Here is a 22,613-nt window from a genome sequence, read left to right on the forward strand (position 1 = left end):
TTCCTTGGTTTTACTGACATTGAGCGCAAGGTTGTGTTGTGTGTTCAACCAGCCGAACTATCTCACTCCTGTACACTTCCTCCTTGCTTTCACCTGAAATTCTGCCAACAATAGTTGTGTCATCAGAAAATGTATAGATGGTGTTTGAGCTGTGTAGTCACACACCGTCCTGTGTGTGAAATAATTGTTCCTCTGTATCCCATGCAGCAACGCAAAAACACAATTAGATAAACGCTGTATCTCTAGATAAATAAATTAATAGCAGCTCTGTGGAACATAATACAAAAGGCTCAGTCTTTATTGCTATCCCCCTGGGCCACAATATAGCATTACACTTTACATAACGTCTTTGGATGCAAATATTATTTATTCCTGGCAAATCTCTTGCCACTTATTTTAGAAGTGAAGAGGAAGACTAACACAACCTTGTGAAACTCAGCCACGAGCAAAGCAAGATCTCTGAGCTCCAAGAAAATGTTTCAATAAATGTACTCAGCATTTACGAACATTAATTAAATGTTGTGCTCTCAAGTGGAAAGTATTCAATTTTAGCTGAAGACTTAAGTATTAATTTGATATATTGTTTTTTATACATAACATATATCATCTGACTATTGATATTAAGTGTTAGTGTGTTAAATAATGCATGGGTGGATCAGAATCAGGTTTATTATTATCACTGGCATAGGTCATGAAATTTGTTGTTTAGTGGCATAAAATGTACTATAAATTATAATAAACCTCTCTCTCCTCTCTTTCCCCTTTCTCTCTCTCCCCCTCTCTCTCCCTCCCTCCCCTCCCTCCCCTCCCCCTCTTCCCCTTCCTCCCCCTTCCTCCCCTCCTCTCCCCCCTCCTCTCCCCCCTCCTCTCCCCCCTCCTCTCCCCCCTCCTCTCCCCTCCCCCTCCTCTCCCCCCTCTCTCTCCCCCCTCTCTCTCCCCCCTCTCTCTCCCCCCTCTCTCTCCCCCCTCTCTCTCCCCCCTCTCTCTTCCCCCTCTCTCTCCCCCCTCTCTCTCCCCCCTCTCTCTCCCCCTCTCCCCACTCACACACATAATTTATAAGGACATATGTATATAGCTAGGTTGCCTAAGACCTTTGCACAGTACTGTATTTGTCAACGTGGAGCGGAGAGTGAGCTTGTAAATCTGGCGGGAGCAAAAGATGTTGGAAATGGTGGGAGTGGAGTGTCCCGAGAGCGATGGTGGCAGAGAAGGAGTGCCATGGGGGGGGGGGGGGGGGGTGGTTGGCACGAGTGCAAACACATCCAGCCTTGAGATACCAGGCCCAATCATTCAATTCCAAACAGTTGATTTATTTATCATTACAGAATGACTTTCTGGTGTTTCCCACTCCCTCTCCGCTTCCTTCTCCCTTTCCCAACCTTGGTTCCTCTCTCTCTGCCCCCTTCCCCACTCTCAGTTTATGATAGAGAACCATATCAGAATCAGAATCATGTCACTCACGTGTCATGAAATTTGTTTTTATATATGTATTATATATGTATTCTACATATATGTATTTGTAGAGAAACAAGAGATGAGAAATAGTGTTCAGTGTCTGTTCAGAAATCTGATGGCAGTGGGGAAGAAGCTGTTCTTAAAATGTTGTGTGTCTCTTCAGCTTCCTGTAATTTCTCCTTGATGGTAGCAATGAGAAGAGTACACGTCTTGGGTGATGGTGATCCTTAATGATGGAAGCCACCTTTCTGATGCATCGCCAGTTGAAGGTGTCCTTGATGGTGGAGAGGCTAGTGCCCATGATGGAGCTGGCTGTTTGCAATTTTCGCCAGCTTTTTTCGATCCTGTGCAGTGCCCCTTAATATCAGAGACTTATCTGCATATATGGTCCCGTTCTGCGATGGCTGAGTGGTGCCACAACAACAAGCTCCTACTCAATGTCAACAAGACCAAGGAGTTGATTATTGACTTCAAGAAGAGGAAACCGGAGGTCCATAAGTCGGTCAGTATTGGGGGATCAGAGGTGGAGAGAGTCAGCAACTATAAATTCCTCAGTGTTATCATTCCAGAGTGTCTGTCCTCTGTCCAGCACATAAGTTCAATTATGAAGAAAGTACCGTAGCACCTCTAGTTCCTTCAGTTTGTGAAGATGTCATACCGAACCTAAAACTTTGCTAAACTTCTATAGATGTGTGGTGGAGAGTATATTGACTAGCTGCATCACTCACTGGTATGGAAACACCATTGCCTTTGAATGGAAAATCCGACAAAAATTATTAGGTACTGCCCAGTCATTAGCCCTCTCTACTGTTGAGCACATCTACACAGAGCGCTGTCGAAGGAAAGCAGCAACCATCATCAAGAACTCCCATCTCCCAGGTCATGCTCTCTTCTCACTGCTGCCATAAGGAAGAAGGTACAGGAGCCTCAGGACACACAGCACCAGGTTCAGGAACAGTTATTACTGCGCAACGATCAGGCTCTTGAACCAGAGGGCGTAACTTCACTCAAGCACCAGTGAATTATTTCCACAATCTATAGACTCCCTTTCAGGGACTCTCCTTCTCATGTTCTCACTAAATATTGCTTACTTATTTATTACAATTGTTTTCTTTTGTATTTGCGCAAGTTGTTGTCTTTTTGCATATTGGTTGTTTGCCCGTCTTGTTGGGTATGGTCTTTCGTTGATTCTATTTTGTTTCTTGGATTTATTGATTATGTCAGCAAGAAAACAAATCTCTGGGTTATATATGGTGATATGCATGTAATTTGATAATAAATTTACTTTGAACCTTATCATGAGACAATTTATGATGACCAATCAACCTACCAAGCGTTACGTCTTTGGATTGTTGGAGGAAACTGGAGCACCTGGGAAAAAAAATTCCATTCATACCACAAGGATGTCACACAGGCTCCTTGTAGATGACTTTGGAATTGAACTCCAAACTCTGATGCTCTGAGCTGTAATAGTGTTGGGCTAACCGTTATGCTATCATGGAGCTATGTAACATATAAGAGAAGGTTCAAACATCAGAGGTGCAGATGGATTTAGGAGTCCTTGTGCAAGACTCCCGGAAGGTTAATTTACAGGCTGAGTCCGTGGCAAAGAAGGCAAATGCAATATTGACATTTATTTCAAGGGGAGTGGAATATAAAAACGAGGCGATAATGCTGAGGCTTTATAAAAGACTAGTCAGGCTGCACTTGGAGTATTGTCAACAGTTCAGAGCCCCATATCTCAGAAAGGATGTGACTGGTGTGTTGTCATTGGAGAGAGTCCGGAGGAAATTCACAAGGATGATTCTGGGAATGAAAGGGTTAACACATGAGCAGCGTTTGGCAGCTTTGGGCCTGTACTCACTGGAACTTAGAAGAACACAGAGGAATCGAATGTTGAAAGGACTAGATAGGGAGGATGTTTCCTATGGGGTGGGGGGGGGGGGGTGGACTATCCAGCACTAGAAGGCACAGCCTCAAAATTGAGGGGTGACCTTTTAGAACAGAGGTAAGGAGGAATTTTTTTTAACCAGAAAGTAGTAAATCTGTCGAATGTTCTGCCACAGAATGTGGTTGAGACCAAATCTGTGGGTATATTTAAGGAGGAAGTTGATCATTTCCTGATCACAGGGCATCAAAGGATATGATGAGAAGGCAGGTGTATGGGTTGAGTGGGATCCGGGATCCACCATGATGGGATGGCACAGCAGACTCGATGGACTGAATGGTCAAATTCTGCTCTTATGATGTCTTACAATCTTATGATCTAACAAGAGATTTAAAATCCATCTGGAAAACATTTTATGGTACTTAAATGAGTCAGTAATTTTTGGCTGTGCAGAACTGTAAGGGAATGTAAGACACAGGTCTGAATTTGATTACTATTGCAGGCCTGGACACGGCCTTTCAGCAAGACTACAGGGAAGTCTTCTCCCTGGACAGAACAGCTCTCTGTTGTGCCACCTGCACGTTATGAGCTGTCAGATGACTGCCTGCAGGACACGTAACAACTGCTGCTGTCTTGGTAAAAATCTGATAAGTTCAGCGCTCGCCCCAGCCCTCAGGAATACTTTGAGAAGAGGGAATGTTAATCGCCATGATAAATATTCAAGTCCAGGAAGCCTGCTTGTGTCTTCTTCACATCTTCTAAATGCCCCTGAGAGACTCTGCTTGCTAATTCCTCTGTCTGTGTTGTACCTTTAAATCCCAGTTCCTTAGACACAAGATGCTGGAAATCCAGAGCAACACACACAAAATGCTGGAGGAACTCAGCAGGTCACGCAGCAGCTATGGAAATGACTAAACATGGATGCTTCGGACTGAGACACTTCATCAGAACTCATCCTTCCCCATCATAGATGCTGCTGGACCTGCCGAGTTCCTCCAGCATTTTGTGTGTTGATCCGAGCTCCTCACTACCTCCGCCTAACTGTAGATGGTTTCACTCCACACTCTCACTGCTCCCAAGAGATATTTGGCATCACCTTGAATTGGCCATGGCTTTTATCCCTTGTCGTTTTCCATATGTCTGACAGGCATACAACAAAATTAGGCCATTTGGCCTATCGAGTCTTCTCCACCATTCCATCATGTCTAATTTATTTTCTCTCTCAACCCCTATCTTCAGTCTTCTCTCCCATAACACTTGATGTCGAGAGTTGAGAGTTAAGGGGCAAAAGTTTAGGGGTAACACAAGGGGGAACTTCTTTACTCAGAGAGTGGTGGCTGTGTGGAACGAGCTTCCAGTAGAAGTGGTAGAGGCAGGTTCAATTTTGTCATTAAAAAAAAAAATTGGATAGTATATGGACAGGAAAGGAATGGAGGGTTATGGGCTGAGTGCAAGTAGGTGGGACTAGGTGAGAGTAAGCGTTCGGCACGGACTAGAAGGGCCGAGATGGCCTGTTTCCATGCTGTAATTATTATATGGTTTTATGGTTATATGTCCTTACTAATCATCCAGACAGTGCTCCCTTCTCGCTTCTGCCATTGGGTAGGGATACGGGGGCATTTGGTCCCATACCACCAGGTCAGGAACAGTTAATACCCCTCAATCATCAGACACCTGAACCAGCATGAATAGCTTCACTCACCTCAACACTGAACCAATTCCATAACTTATGAAGTCACTTTCAAGGCTCTATAACTGATGTTCTCAATATTATTTATGTACTTGTTTATTTTTTATTTGCACTCGTCTTCTTTTGCACATTCATTTTGTCAGTCTTTGAGTGTAGTTTTTAATTGATTCTATTGTAATCCTTTGTTTTACTGTGAATGCCCGCAAGAAAATGAATCTCAGAGAGTAGTATATGTTGACATATACTGGTATGTACCTTGATAACAAATTTAATTTCAACTTTGAATTTTGAATCAAGAACCTATTGACCTCTGTTTTAAATATACCAAATGACTCAGCCTCCACAGCTGTCTGAGGCAATGAACTTCACAGATTACAAATATCTGCCTAAAGAAATTCCTCCTTATCCCTGTTGTAAATGGACTTCCTTCTATTCTGAGGCTGTGCCCTCAGGTCCTAGGCTCCCCCCATTGTAGGAAATATACTCTCCACATCCACTCTATCTAGGTCTTCCAACATTCGATAGGTCTCTGTGAGATCCGCCCCCCCCCCCCATTCTTCGAAACTCCAGTGAGTAAGGCCCAAAGCCTAGAGCTCCTCACACATTAGCTCTTTTATCCCTTGGATCATTTCCCAAGGTTAAAACTCAACTGAATGCTTATGTCCCAGTGAGAGCTGATGTTCTGTAACCTCAGGTCAGACTATGCTTGAAGATCTTCACTGAAGCTGGAAGGTTGCTGCAGGTAGTGACCGTGTATGTGGTGGTGATATTCAAAGTCCCAGGTTCCTATAACACAATATATTTCTTCAGTTTATTCACAATTTGCCATATTATTGAAAGCTTCAAGTGATTTGCAGAAATAAAAGTTCAAAGTAAGTTTATTATCAAAGAATGTATAGTGTATATCATAATATACTACGTTAAGATTTGTTTTATTCATGGTAAAATAAAGAGATAATTGAGAATCAACCAACCAATGTACAGAAAAAGACAAACTGTGCAAATACAAAAAAAAATCAGTAAATAAATAATACTGAGAGTAATTTGTCATATAAACGAAAGTAGACTCACACAGGCTGAGACCGTGTACTGGTAGGAAAACTGCTAAAACCTTGTTTGCAATTTTGTGAGTAAAACAACTTGAGTCTAACTGTGGACAGGACTAAACAGATGATTGTGGACCTTAGGAAGGTGCAGGCTGACCACTCCTCAGTGCACAGAAACGGAACCACTGTAGTGAGAGTCAGGAGATACAAATTTCTGTGAGTGCACATAAGGGATGATCACATCTGGTCTCTCAATTCCACTTCTTTAGCACAACAGTGTCTCCACTTCCTGAGGAGACTGAGGTGAGTGAGACATTCCCCACCCCCATTCTAACTAATTTTTACAGGAGCATTATCGAGAGTGTCCTGACCAGCTGTATCACCATCTGGTAGGGAAATTGCGAAGCATCTAGCAAGACCCAACAAAGGATTGGAAGGTCCGTTGAGAGGACCATATAGGTCTATCTTCCAAACCATCTGAGATACCAAAAGTATTACATCAGCAATCTTCAACCTCTTTGACCCCCCCCCCCCCCCACCATCAGTCAGGAGGTATCATAATATTAAGATAAGTACTGGGGGAAAATCTTCTTGCTTCTTTCCCCAGACCGTAAGACTACTGAACTCCTTGCCACCATCCAGGTCTCATTACTTATGAGGTGCCAGAAGTGTTATACAGTTTGCTTATTTAACTTGTGTCATAAAAGCATCCTATGTGACATGTCAATCTTCTGAAATACGTTTTATTAGTTGTTAATTTATTTGTGGTGATATTACTTTGTCTGTTGTGTGTGGGTTATATGTGTCATGTTGTACACTTTGGCCTGGAGGAATATTGAGGCCACGACGAGGCCACACTCAGGTTGGAGGAGCAGCACCTTCTATCCCACCTGGGTAGCCTCCAACCTGACAGCATTAACATTGATTTCTTGAACTTCTAGTAATTGCTGCCCCTCCCCCCCCCCCCCCGCCCTTACCATAGCTTATTCCTGTTTCTCTCTGTCATCTTCTCTTCTCACCAGCTCATCACCTCCGTCTGGTGCTCATCCCCTTTCCCTTTCTTCCATGGTCTTCTGTCTTTCCTATCAGAATCCTCCTCCTCCAGCCCTTTATCTCCTTCACCAATCAACTTCCTCGCTCTTTACTTCATCACCTCCTCCTCTCCTGGTTTCGCCTGCCACCTTGTACTTCTTCCTCCCCTCTCCCACCTTCGTACTCTGACTTCTCCCCTTCCTTTCCAGTCCTGATGAAGGATCTCGGCCCAAAACATCAACTGTTTACTCTTTTCCATAGATGCTCCCTGGCCTGCTAAGTTCCTCCAGTATTTTGCATGCATTACTTGGATTTCCAGCATCTGGGGAATTTCTCTTGTTAGGAACATTGCTTCATTTGGTAGTACATGTGGATGGTTGAATGACCATAAACTTGAAATTTATTTTCACTATGAACACTACGAATTATATAATTTTCTGAAAATAAAGAAGCACAGCTTTGTTCATTAATTTATTTCTGTACAGCATTAAATCCAGCCGATGGAAAACATGTTCGTTTGGCTCTTGGATCGAAAATCGGAGATGAGATGAGAGGAGCGATATACGAACGGATTGGTCTCACCAGTAGTGCAGGAATTGCGTCCAATAAGTTGCAGGCGAAGCTGGTGTCTGGGACATTTAAACCCAACCGGCAAACAACATTGTTACCAGAAAGCGTTCTAGACTGTATGGGGAACCTCATGCATCTCAAACAAATACCTGGTAAGACTTCTGCACTAAGCTACTTAATTTTCAGGGTTTTTTGATGTTCATTCATGGGATCTGAGCATTTCTGTGTTTCTAAGGTGTACAGGTTTTGGGTAGATGGGGCTCATTACCGTGGCTGGGAGAAGGAAACCTGATCTGCAATGTCCGCTGCCTTATGGCCATACCCACTCATGGAAAGGCTTTGGGCGTAAACCTTGTGGGAAAAATCTGGAGCTGGAGTTCCTAAAGCAGTCCTGCCCTGAGTTCAATGCTAACTGGCAACTCCAGTGACATTGCTGGTGCCACAATGTATTGGTCTCTGCCTTTCCTTTGGATTTGCCAAGTGTGTGGAGAGTTGGAGCTACTCGTTCTCCATATCATTCTTCCCTGGTTTGCATATCACAGTTAGGACAGGACGTCCATGGTCGAAACCAATCAAGGGAAGGCCTCCTTGACAAGTTAGGTTTAGTAAGTCGTGGGTATGCTACGTTGGCACCAGAAGCATGACAACACTTTACAGGCTGTGTTGGTTGTTGGCACAAACAATGAATTTCATTGTATATTTCAATGCTTTCATGTACATGTGACAGTAAAGCTTATCTCTCTTAATCTCTAGGCTTTGTTGTGCTTCAGTGAGTGTACAGGTGAAAATATTTTATGCTTTCTGCATTTTTATTTTTATGCACGAACTTGCCATTCTGAGTAAAAAAAACTTAACTCTAACATCTCCCACCTCCCTATACTTTCCTCCAATTACCTTAAAATTATGCCCCCAGGTATTAGTTATTTCCAACCTGGGAAAAAGTCTCTGGCTATCTACTCAATCTATGCTTCTTTTAGAACATCATCATCATCATTATGTGCCGTGTCGTGTGACATGGGTGATGATGGTCTATGGCCATGATTGTTCTTGGTAAATTCTACAGAAGTGGTTTGCCATTGCCTTCTTCTGGGCAGTGTCTTTATAAGACAGGTGACCCCAACCATTATCAATACTCTTCAGAGATTGTCTGCCTGGTGTCAATGGTTGCATAACCGGGACATGATATGCACCAGCTGCTCATATCCACTACCTACTCCCATGGGGTGGGGGTGGGGTGGCTTGGGGCGGAGGGGACTAAGCTGATGCAACACCTTAACCATGGATTACTTGCAGGCTAGCAGAGGAAAGGAGTGCCTTACACCTCCTTTGATAGAGATGTATCTCCACCCCAATACCCATCTTGTTTTACGCCTCTATCAAGCCATCTCTCATCCTCTTTGCTCCAAAGAGAAAAGCCTTAGTTCACTCAACCTATCCACATAAGACATGCTCTCTAATCCAGGTGGCATCCTGGTAAATCTCTCTACTTCTACATCCTTCCGATTATGAGACATGAGACATTACATCTGTTGTATTTTAACATGCCATTCCAGGGATTGGTCCTAAAACCGTCAGGCGCCTTGAGTTTCATGGAGTTCACACTATTCATGCTCTGCAAACGTTTCCTTTGGACCTGCTGGAGAAAGAGTTAGGAGTGTGCGCAGCACAGCGAATACACAAGCTCAGCTTTGGAGAAGATGATTATCCTGTCACCCCCAGAGGTCCACCCCAGGTAGGATCTTAACCAAGAAAAAATACAACGTTGGAGAAACTGAACAGGGGAGCAATATCTGTTTTGGGCAGAAGTTATTGACATTTAGAGCTTGGAACGTGCACTCAGTGGACAGTTTATTAGGTACAGGAGGTATGTATTTCTGTATGTTTGTGGTCTTCTGCTGCCATAATCCATCACTTCAAGGGTCAACATCTGCATTCAGGGATGCTCTTCTGCACACTACTGTTGTAACATGTGGTTATGTGAGTTCCAGTGGCCTTCCTGTCAGCTTGAACCAGTCTGGCCATTCTGCTCTGACCTCTCTCATTGACAAAATATTTTCATCCACAAAAATGCCACTCACTGGATGTTTGTTCTCTGTAAGCTCTGGAGACTGTTGTATGTGAAATCCCAGGAGGTCAGCAGTTTGTGAGATGCTCAAACTACCCCATCTGGCACCAACAAGGTTAAAGCCACTTAGATGATATTTCTTCCCCATTCTGATGTTTGGTCTGAACAACAACAGAACCTCTTGACCATGTCTGCATCTTTCATGCATTGAGTTGCTGCCACATGTTTGATGATTAGATATTTGCACTAACAAGCAGGTGTACCTAATAAAGAAGCCACTGTGTGTAGAACACAACAGCACAGTATTAGCCCTTTGGCCCGTGTGGTTGTGCCAACATTTTAACCTACTCTAAGATCAATCTAAACCTTCCCTCCTACACAGTTCTCTAGTTTTCTATCATCCATGTGCCTGTCTCAGATCTGTTAAAAATCTTTGATGCATCTGCCTCATTGCCACCCCCTGGTAGAGCATTCCACTACTCTGGTAGCAAAAAACCTACCCCTGACATTCCTCTTATACTATCCTCCAATCAACTTAAAATTATGCTGTGATGGAGACCATTCAGTAAACACACTCCTTACTCACATGCATTCAAACACACGCAAACATTGCCTTGGCATCCTGCTGTTGTTTTGCTGAGTGTATGCACGTCAATGCCTTCCCCCTCTATATCCTCATAATGGGTCCTAAACCAAGCTGATGTGCTCAGGTTGGCATTATGGTGCCTTTCCAGCCTTACATGGTGGAAAATTCCATTTCCAGGTCCGAAACGGACTTTTTAACATCGTAAACCAGCGGGTTGTTGTTATGTCTCCTGCTCACTATGAAAATGGGGGACACCTCCCTCTCCCTTATTAGGGAGAGGGAGAACCTGTGGGTTGCCAAATGCCGGATGAATTGCGATAGGCTTTGGGGTAACTGCAAGTTCTGTGTCTTTGCTATCGCTTCGCTCACGTTTGTGCTCAGTAGCGGGTACACTTTTTGTTTTGCCAGCGGTGGGGGGGGGGGGGGATTGTTGCTCACTGCCATTTACACGCAGGAGGGGGGAGCTGGGGGGAACTTTGGGGTTCTCATGTTTAACTGTCGTTCATTATCTGGGGCACTTCTCTGTTTTCGTGGATGTTTTGCGAAGAAAAAGCATTTCAGGATGTATATTGTATACATTTTCCTGATATTAAATTGAACCTTTGAACCTTTAGTACATGTTCTTTGAAAACTGTATTTAAGGTGGATACTGCTGTTTATTATGTAATCTATTGTAACTACATTGTGGGATGCCTCATATTCTAATTCACGTGTAGTCTTAAGTTAACTTTGTTGGTAATTAAAGATGCTAAGTCCTGGTGCCAAATAAAAAGAGGCTCATTACCCACAGTGAGGGAGAGATTGGGGCTGCTAGGAGCTCACACTGAACAAGAATAAGTATGGAGGTATTATTGTGTTTTCTGGTAGAAATCTTTTTGTAAATATTGGCAGTTTCCACTAATTTCACTAATTTTTGTAGGTTTGATTTCTGACGCACCTAATAGTCACCCTTGCACTAAGATGCTAAGTGACTTTTGCCATATTTTCTTTGGTCATAGCCCATGTATCTAACATATGCCCTCTCATTTCGGGCCAAGACCCTTCATTCAGACTGGAAAGGAAGAGGGAAGATGACAGAATAAGAAGGTGATGAGCGGGGAGGGGAATAAGGACAAGCTAGAAGGCGACAAGTGAATATACGTGTTGAGATCCCAGTGATATACTGATCAGTCAAATAACTTGATATTGACATTTTCATGCAGAACAACATTAATCTCCAGCAAGGGTCTAAAACAGGTTGTTAATTATTTGCATGTTTTTTCCTCAGTCCCTCAGTAATGAAGATTCCTTCCGAAAATGCTCCTCATTGGTGGAAATCCGAACAAAACTTGAAGAGTTACTCATTAGTCTCCTAATCAGGTTTGTAAGACCTTTATGGTTGACCTTTTAAATACTGATGACATTTCCATTGTGATATTATCCCATGTTTATACAAAGAATTCATAATACTTAACACCAGATTCAGGAGCAGTTAATACCCCTCAACAGCACAGTGGCATAGTTAGCACAAAGTTTTACAGTACAGCAACCTGGGTTCAATTCTTGCCACTGCCTAGGAAGAGATTGTACATTCTCCCCATGACTGCGTGGGTTTCTTCTGCATGCTCCGATTTCCTCCCACTGTTCAATGACGTCCCAGTTTGTTGATTAGTTAGTCATTTTAGATTGTCCTGTGACTAGGTTAGGGTTAAATTGGGAGTTGCTGGGTGGTGCAGTTCAAGGGGCTGGAAGGGCTTATTCAATGCTGTATGTCAATAAATAAATATATAAATACAAAAATAGATAAAACTATCAGGCTCTTGAACCAAAGGGGATAACTTCACTCAACTTCACTTGCCCTAATACTGAACTGCTCCCACAATGTATGGACTCAGTTTCAAGGACACTGAGGCTGTCTACAAGAAGGGTCAGAGCCGTGTCTACTTCCTGAGGAGACTGAGGTCCTTTAACATCTGCCAGACGATGCTGAGGATGTTCTACGAATCTGTGGTGGCCAGTGCTATCATGTTTATTGTTGTGTGCTGGGGCAGCAGGCTGAGGGTAGCAGACACCAACAGAATCAACAAACTCATTCGTAAGGCCAGTGATGTTGTGGGGATGGAACTGGACTCTCTGACGGTGGTGTCTGAAAAGAGGATGCTGTCCAAGTTGTATGCCATCTTGGACAATGACTCCCATCCACTCCATAATGTATTGGTTAGGCACAGGAGTACACTCAGCCGGAGACTCATTCCACTGAGATGTAACACTGAGCGTCATAGGAAGTCATTCCTACCTGTGGCCATCAAACTTTACAACTCCTCCCTCGGAGTGTCAGACACCCTGAGCCAATAGGCTGGTCCTGGACTTATTTCCACTTGGAATAATTTACTTATTATTATTTAATTATTTATGGTTTTATATTGCTATATTTCTACACTATTCTTGGTTGGTGCGACTGTAACGAAACCCAATTTCCCTCGGGATCAATAAAGTATGTGTCTGTCTGTCTGTCTCTTCACCTCTTGTTCTTGATATTTATTGCTTATTTATTACAGTATTATTATTTATTTTTTCACTTTTCATATTTGCACAGTTTGTTTTTTTTATTGCATATTAGTTGTTCGTCCTGTTGAGTGTAGCCTTTCATTGCTTCTATTGTGTTTCTTGTGTCTATTGTGATTTCCCATGAGAAAATGAACCTCAGGTTGTATACGGTGACATATATGTACTTTGATAATAAATTTATTGTGAACTCTGAACTTTGAAATATACCCAATGACTTGGCCTTCACGTGTCTGTGATGGTTGTCCATCATTTCTGACAATGACAGGAGACCCGTATGGGAGAGATTTTAAAGTGAAAATAATGTTGCACTGGGTCAGTTCCACTCTCTCGACCCATATGTCCAGATCCAGTGGTAGGAGTAGTTATCACAGCTGGGGTCTTCCTTGGCTGCAGGGGATAACCATGACCTCTGTGCCAAATCATGTCCTTTGCTCTCCACAGAGTGTTGCAGAACCACCTTCCTGGCCGTTGGATCTCACAGTAAATCTCATCTGCCCAGTCTACCAGAGCTGACTTTGCATGCTAGGACAGGCATGTCCCTATCTCACTGGGGAATGAAACCCACCACTACCCTCACCTGGTTTAGCCTGACTGTCGAAGTACCAGTGTGTGACCACTGTCACATGCAAACTGCTACTTGGAGCCACAGGAGAGAGTTGAGTGTCCAGTGGCCCAAAGGTGAGTGAGCTGTCTTGGGATGGAGATGACAAGCCCCTTTAGCAGAGGTGCTTCCCCGCCCTGCAACCCTATAATTCTCAACAAAGAGAGCTGACTATCAGTTAAAAGAAAATCTCAGGATATCATCCCATCAGATACGTGACTGCCAGCATATTATATAAATCAGATTGTGAGAACATTGACATCTGATCTACCTCCCCGACATTCCCTTGCAACTTTGTCCTTGGACAAGACAGATGAAGGTTGTACCTTCACAAAGTTATTTAGTTAGTTAGTTAGTTACTTATTTAGTTACTTTCTTTCTTACTTAGAGATACGGCACGAAACAGGCTCTTCCAGCCCACCGAGCCACACCACCCAGCAACCACCGATTTAACCCGAGCCTAATCACAGGACAACTAACAATGACTGATTAACCTACTTACAGATACATTTTTGGATTGTGGGAGGAAACCGGAGCATCTGGAGGAAACACATGCGTTCATGGGAAGAATATACAAGCTCCTTACAGTGCAGGAATTGAACTCTGAACTTTGCCACCCTAAGCTATAATTGTGTCATGCCAACCACTATGTTGCCATGGCACCCTATAAAGTTAAATAGAAAATGTGAGCCCGTGATTAAATCCTAAATCAATTGTGCTGGCATTTGGTTTCCAGTTCTTATAGCAAACTTAATCCACCAGTTTAACTGCTGGATCTTTTAAAAAAAAATTATATTAAAAATGGAATTGTAAATTCCCTCCCCTCTCCCCCTTCTCTTGTTTTCCATTCCCCATTCTGGCTCCCCTCTCATCCCTGTCCTTCTTCTCACCTGTCTACACTTCCCTCTGGTGCCCCTCCTCCTTCCCTTTATCCCATGGTTCACTGTCTTGTCCTATCAGATTCCTTCTTTTTCACCCTTTACTGCTTAACCTATCACCTCCCAGCTTCTTACTTCATTTCCCCTTCCCTGATCCGCCTACCTTCCCCCTCTCTTGATCTCACCTATCACCTGCCATTTTGTACTCCTTTCCCTCCCCTACCTTCTTATTCTGGCTATCCCCCTTTCTTTCCAGTCCTGGTAAAGTGTCTTGGCTCCAAAATCTGACCTGCTGAGTTCCACCAGCATTTTGTGTTTGTTAATCTATATTGGAAATAGAAGTAACAAAGATTAGACTGGTCTTTTCAACTCTCTGGAGCTGAGTGAGAAAGAAAAGAGGGAGCTTAATACACATTAATAAATAATTCTACAGAGGAAGAATTACTGCCTATATTTCCATGAATACCTATTGTAAAAGTGTTCCTGTAGCATTTAAAGTTCTCTTACTTGTTTCTAAAGCTCTTAGTGGCCTGGGATCAGAGGACATCACCAAATCATTTTTGTTATATAATTCTGCTCAGGCTCTCAAGTCTTTTTCTGCCAGGCTCTTCAATCTCCCCCAAAAGATGATTAGCAGGTCAGCTTTTTTGAACTATGCTCATAAACTGCGGAATTCAATATCTAAGGGATGCAGGCTTATTTTTTACTTTGAAACGCCAGGTCAAAACCCATTTATTTAACCTTGCTTTTAGCTAATTTTTGTCTTTTATTTTCATGTTTATGTTTTTTTATTTTATTTTCACTTTGCACTTTTATGCCATAGTAAAGCACTGTGAACCACATCATCTGTATGAAAAATGCTCTGTAAATAAGTTGTTATTATGAAAATTCTTTGAAAACTAATTGTTAACTTGCTTATGAATTCAGCTATTATTGCGCATAAATTGCCTCAAATAGTTGTGTTACTTTGGCTTTTTATACCCAGTATAGAGGCCACCATGAATACCTGTCATAACATGAATAATGTGCATGGGTGAAGTACCAGGTAAGGTTATCAGTGCTGAGGACAGCAAGATTATGGGGTGACTCCGTTCAATGCGAAGCAGCATGCTGGCAGTTTAGTAACTGAATTGCCTGGATGCTGTTTTGTTCCAAAGGGAGTCGCACTACAATCTCATTGTCCTCAGCAGTGACAGTAAAGCTCCAACTTATCATTCCAATGCCCTTGAACTCCAACACCAGCTGCTAAACATAGTAAGTGACATATTGGCGCCCCTTTTCAGCAGCTTATAAAATTCACAAATTAAGACGTACACCCAGTGGCCACTTTATTAGATACACCTACCTGTATACCTGCTCATCGATGCAAATGTCTAATCACTCAATCATGTGGCAGCAACTCAAAACAGGTATCGTCAAGAGGTTCAGTTGTTATTCAGAACAAACCTCAGCACGGGGAAAAATGTGATCTAAGTGAGGAATGATTTTAGTGCCAGACTAAAAAGTGCCAGGCTTGAGTATCGCAGAAACTGCTGATCTCCTGAGAATTTCACGCACAACAGTCTCTCGAGCGGAGGTTCCCAACCAAGCCATGGATGCTTACCGTTAACTGAGGTGGGGGGTCCATGAGCCCCAGGGTGGGAACTGCTGCTCTAGGGTGTATGGAGAAAAAGGGTGCGAGAAACAAAAAACACCCAGTGAACAGCAGTTCTGTGGCTAAAAATGCCTTGTTAATGAGAGAGGTCAGAGGAGAATGGCCAGACTGGTTCAAGCTGACAGAAACTCAAAGAGCCACAAGACCATCTCCAAATGCACAACACATTGACTCTTGAAGTGTGGGTTACAGCAGCAGAAGACCACGGACTCAGTAGCCTCTTTGTTAGGCACAGGATTATAAACTGGCCACTGAGTGCATGTTCATAAAGTGGAATCGCTAAGTGCTCTGATCAGTGTTACCATGGTTGTATTTGCAATCTTTGCTGGAAGAACTAAAATGGGGTATAATTTTAATGTGATTGGAGGAAAGTATAGGGGGAATGTCCATAAGGCCATAAAATATAGGAACAGAATTAGGCCATTCAGCCCATCAAGTCTGCACTGCCATTCCATCATGACTGATCCTGGATCTCACTCAACCCCATACACCTGCCTTCTCGCCATATCCTTTGAAGCCTTGACCAGTCAGGAAACAATCAACTTCTGCCTTAAATATACCCATGGACTTGGCCTCCACCACAGTCTGTGCAGGAGCATTCCACAGATTCACTATTCTCTGGCTAAAACAATTCCTCTTTACTTCCGTTCTAAAAGGTTGCCCCTCAAGTTTCAGGCTGTGCCCTCTAGTTCTGGATACCCTCACCATAGGAAACGTCCTCTCCACATCCACCCTATCTAGTCCTTGCAACATAAGGTAGGTTTCAATATGATCCTCCCTCATTCTTCTAAATTCCAGTGAGTACAGGCCCAAAACTGCCAAACACATCTCATATGTTAACCTTTTCATTCCCGGAATCATTCTCTTGACCCTCCTCTGGGCTCTCTCCAATGATAACATATCCTTTCTGAGATATTGGGCCTCAAACTGTTGACTGTCCAAGTGCAGCCTGACTGGTGTTTTATAAAGCTTCAGCATAATCTCCCTGCTTGTCAGAGACAGGTTTTTTTACACAGAGAGTGGTGGGTGCATGGAATGCCCTGCCATGGGTGGTGGTAGATGCAGATACATTATGGACATTGAGAAAAGTCTTAGATGGGCAGATGGACGATAGAAGAATTGTGTTATGTAGGTTGATCTTAGAGTAGGTTAACACATTGGCATGGCATCATGAGCTGAAGGTCCTGTATTGTGCCATAATGTTCTATGTCTTGTGAACTCAACAGGTTCTATGGAGGAAAATGAACAGATAATGATTTGGGCCAAGACCCTTCGTCAAGGCTCTTCACCATAGATACTGCCTAATCTGCTGAGTTTCTCCACTAGTTTGTGCATTCTTCAGCATCTGTAGAATGTCTTGTGTCACTGTATTGGCCATGACACTACAATTACTGTATATCAGGATCACTTTATTGCCAGTATGTGAAACTTACTTCCTTGGAACATAGAAGATTGAGAGGATATTTGATAGAGGTATACCAAATAGTGAGGGGGAAATGATAGGATAAATGCGTACAGTGTTTTTCCACTGAGGTTGGGTGGGACTACAACTAGAGGTCATGGATTAAGGAGGACACGAGGAGAAACTTCTACACTTAGAGAGTCATGAGATTGTGGAACGAGTTGCCAATGCAAGTGGTGCATGTGAGCTCAATTTCAACATTTGAGAGAAGTTTAGATAGGTACATGGATGGTAGTGGTATTGGGGGGGGGGGGACTATGCTGCAGATCAATGGGAGTAGGCAGTTTAGATGGTTTGGCACAGACTAGAAGGGCCAAAGGGCCTGTTTCTGTGCTGTACTTTTCTATGACTCCATGATTCTGTACCAGAATTTATTGTGATTCAGTGCCAAGAATAAAACACAGGACAATACCATAACAGACAACACAATAGCAACCAACAATTTAGAAGAAAACAGTGCAAGCAGCCATGAGCAATCAACAATTAGCAGAACTGTTACATGCACAAATGTCAATAACCAAACTTAATAAATGTGAACATATGAAGAGACTCAATAAAGCTCAACAGAACAAGGAGCGCAGGAAAAAACATTGAATGGATGTTAGATAAGTCTCTGTGCTTCAGTGAATGAATTGTATTGGTCTTGAGAACAATACAGTTTTTTTTTGCAGGTTACAGAAAGATGGGCGTGTACCACGGACGATAAGATTAACAATTAGACGCTCTTCGGCTACTAACCAATGGTTCAATCGAGAGAGTCGACAGTGTCCTGTTCCAAACCAGCTTATGCCGAAACTTAACACAGGTGATGTTATTGTTATTTTCATATTCTCTCACATTTCCTTTCAAAATAGAAAGAGGACATTCAGCCTACATTCAGTAAATGCCAATTATCCATGAAACCATCAAGTGCTCTTTAATTTCCCTGTAACCTGATTTCACTCTTACACACTCTATTTCTTTCATGATGGCATGGAGAGGTGGCACAATAATGTGATTACTGTAATGCTTAACTGTGCCAATGATTGGAGTTCAATTCCTGCTGTCTGTAAGCGGTTTGTACAGTGTCTGTAAGGAGTTTGTATGTTCTCCCTGTGATCGTGTGGATTTCCTCCAGGTGCTCCTGTTTCCTACCACATTCCAAGGACATACAGTACAAGTTAGGGTTAGTGAGTTGTGTGCATGCTACATTGGTGACAGAGGTGTGGTGATGCCTGCAGGCTGCTCCAGCACGTCGTCGGACTGTGCTGGTCATTGACACAAACCATTTCGATGTTTTGATACACATGTGACAAATAAAGCTAATGTTTATTCTTTATTTAGCAATTTTATGTTCAGCACTGTACTGCTGCTGCCACATTATTGTGGCCTGAAGGGCCTGTACTGTGCTATAATGTTCTATGGTTCTGCGTTCTTAAAAATGCCGTTTGCTACACTGCAGTTCAAAGGCTGCTGCCATTCTGAGGCAAGTCAGCATTGTTCATGGTGGAAGTCCAGAGCAACACGCACAAAATGCTGGAGGAATTCAGCAAGTCAGGCGGCATCAGTGGAGATAAATGTTGACTGCTTATTCATTTCCGCAGATGCTGCCTGACCTGCTGAGTTCCTCCAGTATTTTGTGTGTGCCACTATTCATCATAATTCAGAATCGTAATAATGGAGATTCTTTGATTCAGCAGAGTGCATTCCTGTCCTCAGTTGGAAACAACACATAGCCGTGATCAACAGAATGTGGTCAGTAACAAAACCACTGGTTACCTTGGACTTTGTTGAAGTTCTCCTGATGTCAAATAGTCTTCCAGCAATGGAATGAACCATGCCTGAGGCTTGAGTCAGTGTCCTTGGCCAGAGAAAAGCAAGGCCAGCAAGAACATTTAAAAACAAATGAATCAAAATCAGGGTTATTATCTAAGTATGTACAGTACTGTGCAAAAGTCCTAGGCACACATACTGTATGTCACCAGGGTGCCTAATACATTTATACAGTACTGTATTTGTCAACATGGAGCGAAGAGTGAGTTTGTAAATCTCGCAGGAGCAAAGGAAGTAGGTAATTTGATTCCGAACAATTGGTTTATTGACCATTACAGAATGTCTCTCTGGTGCTTCCCACTCCCTCCCCTCTCCCTTTCCCCTTTTCCCAACTGTGATTCCCTTCTCCTTGCCCCCTTCCCACTCTCAGTCCACAATAGAGACCCATATCAGAATCAGGTTTATCATCACACACATCTGTCATGAAATTTGCTTTTTTTGCGGCAGCAGTACAGTGCAATACACAAAATTATTACAGTATTGTGCAAAAGTCTTAGGCACATATATATAGCTAGATTACAAAATTACAAAATAAATAGTGCAAAAAACAAGAAATAATGATGTAGTGTTCATTGTCCATTGAGCAATCTCATGGCAGAGAGGAGAAGCTGTTCCTCAAATGTTGACTGTGGGTCTTCAGGCTCCTCCCAGAAGTCATACCTTAGATGATGATGATGTTGCCTTTTGAGGCATTGCCTCTGTATTTGTCCTTGATGGTGGGGAGGGTGGGGCTCATGATGGAGCTCGCTGAGTCTACAGCCTTGGCAATCCTGTACATTGAGGGTCCACACCACGCTTTAATGAAACCAGTGTAAATGACTAACCAAATCTCCTAACGAATGTGAACTACTGATGTGCCTCCTTTGCGATTGCTTGGAAGTGTAGTGCCCAGTATAGATCTCTGAGGTGCTAATGCCCCGGAACCTGAAGCTGCTCACTGCTGGCCTCTCTTTGAGGATTGCTGGGTGGCCTCCTGACTTCCCTTCACTCAACTCCACAATCAATTCAAGGATAAAGGATCAAAGATCAATTTTGTTCACCAGATATATTTACATATATTATGAATTTATGTGCTTATCAGGGTATGACATGAAAAAAACAATAACATTCAACAATTATGAAAAATAAAGAATTGTATAAAAATAATGTTAGAAGTACAGAATAAAACATGCAAAAGTACATGAACACCAGCATGTATTTACAGAGTAAACAGCCGTATAAAAAGTGTTTTAAAGTGTTTACAGTTCCTCGACCTTGCTGACATAGCTCAGTACGGGCCTTTTGACCTGTATAAACCCAACATTGAGTGCAGTGTTGCTTCTATGACACCACACAGCCAGCCAATCTTTCTCACTCCTGTATGCCTCCTCACCAGCATTTAGATACTACTTATAACCGTGGTGACAGGGATAGGTTTGAACCGAGATAAAGGTAATGTAGTCTGTGACAGCTCTTTGATTACAGAGGGATGACAAGAATTATTGTGGGAATGAAAGGGTTAATGTGTGAGGAGCTCTGGGCCTGCACTCGCCGGAGTTTAGAACAATGAGTGGAGATCTCATTGAAACCTATCGAATATTGATAAGGTGGGTTTGGGGAGATGTTTCCTACAGTTTCTGAGTCTGAGATCAGAGGGCACAGCCTCAGAATAGAAGGACATCTATCTAAAACAGAGATGAGCCACAGGGAAGTGAGTGAGTCTGTGGAATTCATGGCTGTGGAGGCCAGATCATTGGGTATACTTAAAGTGGAGGTTAATAGGTCCTTTATTAGTAAAGGCATCAAAGGTTACATAGAAACATAGAAAATAGATGCAGGAGTAGGCCATTCGGTTCTTTGAGCCTGCACTGCCATTCAGTATGATCATGGCTGATCATCCAACTCAGAACCCTGTACCTGCTTTCTCTCCATACCCCCTGATCCCTTTAGCCACAAGGGCCATATCTAGCTCCCTCTTAAAATATAGCCAATGAAACGGCCTCAACTGTTTCCTGTGGCAGAGAATTCCACAGATTCACCACTCTCTGTGTGAAGAAGTTTTTCCTCATCTCGGTCCTAAAAGGCTTCCCCTTTATTCTTAAACTGTGACCCTTCATTCTGGATTTCCCCAACATCAGAAACAATCTTCCTGCATCTAGCCTGTCCAATCCCTTTAGAATTTTATACGTTTCAATAAGATCCCCCCTCAATCTTCTAAATTCCAGCGAGTATAAGCCTAGTCGATCCAGTCTTTCTTCATATGAAAGTCCTGCCTTCTCAGGAATCAGTCTGGTTAACCTTCTTTGGACTCCCTCTATGGCAAGAATGTCTTTCCTCAGATTAGGGGACCAAAACTGCACACAATACTCCAGCTGTGGTCTCACCAAGGCCTTGTACAACTGCAGTAGAACCTCCCTGTTCCTGTACTCAAATCCTCTTGCTATTAATGCCAACATACCATTTGCCTTTTTCACCGCCTGCTATACCAGCATGCACACTTTCAATGACTGGTGTACAATGACACCCAGGTCTCGTTGCACCTCCCCTTTTCCTAATCGGCCACCATTCAGATAATAATCTGTTTTCCTGTTCTTGCAACCAAAGTGGATAACCTCACATTTATCCACATTAAATTGCATCTGCCATGAATTTGCCCACTCACCCAACCTATCCAAGTCACCCTGCATCCTCTTAGCATCCTCCTCACAGCTAACACCGCTGCCCAGCTACATGTCATCCGCAAACAGGGAGAAAGCAGGAAAGTGGGGTTGAGAGGGATAATAAATCAACCTTGATGGAATGGTGGAGTGGACTCACTGGGTTGAGTGGCCCAATTCTACTCCTATGGCCTATGGTCTTATGGTATTATTACTATGATGGAGGAATATTTTATCTGGAAGGATGAGATGTAAAGGGTTAAGGAGTGAGGAACGTGAAAATCAAGGAAGCTGGAGATCTCTAGCACAGGGGTTCCCAACCTGGGGTTCACAGACCCCTCAGTTAAGGGTAGGGGTCCATGGCTTTAAAAAAAAGTTGGAGACCCCTGCCTCAGCAGGTCCAGCACTACCTGCAGAGAGAAAATTAGAGTTTGTAGAACGAGCTTCCAGTAGAAGTGGTAGAGGCATGTTCGGTATTGTCATTTAAAGTAAAATTGGATAGGTATATAGACAGGAAAGAAATGGAGGGTTATAGGCTGAGTGCAGGTCAGTGGGACTAGGTGAGAGTAAGCGTCGGCATGGACTAGAAGGGCCGAGATGGCTTGTTTCCGTGCTGTAATTGTTATATGGTTACATGGTTAACGTTTCTGGTGATGACAAATAAACAACACATCCTCAGTAACACAAGAGA

General features: G+C 43.0%; 1 protein-coding gene across 9 annotated transcripts in view; it reads left to right on the forward strand.

The window, feature by feature from the left end:
• The window catches only part of poli (polymerase (DNA directed) iota), an 82,141-nt gene that overhangs the window by 41,554 nt on the left and 17,974 nt on the right, over window positions 1-22,613 (forward strand). For 6 of the 9 annotated variants that reach the window (XM_073064099.1, XM_073064100.1, XM_073064096.1 and 3 more), the window contains 4 exons: window positions 7,597-7,833; window positions 9,235-9,413; window positions 11,600-11,691; window positions 18,146-18,279. In XM_073064099.1, coding sequence (XP_072920200.1) covers window positions 7,597-7,833; window positions 9,235-9,413; window positions 11,600-11,691; window positions 18,146-18,279 — 642 coding nt within the window. The remainder of the gene's footprint in view (window positions 1-7,596; window positions 7,834-9,234; window positions 9,414-11,599; window positions 11,692-18,145; window positions 18,280-22,613) is intronic. The other 3 variants (XM_073064101.1, XM_073064098.1, XM_073064097.1) reach the window with 1 other exon arrangement.

Source organism: Hemitrygon akajei, chromosome 13, assembly GCF_048418815.1.
Source record: "Hemitrygon akajei chromosome 13, sHemAka1.3, whole genome shotgun sequence".
Lineage (NCBI taxonomy): Eukaryota > Metazoa > Chordata > Chondrichthyes > Myliobatiformes > Dasyatidae > Hemitrygon > Hemitrygon akajei.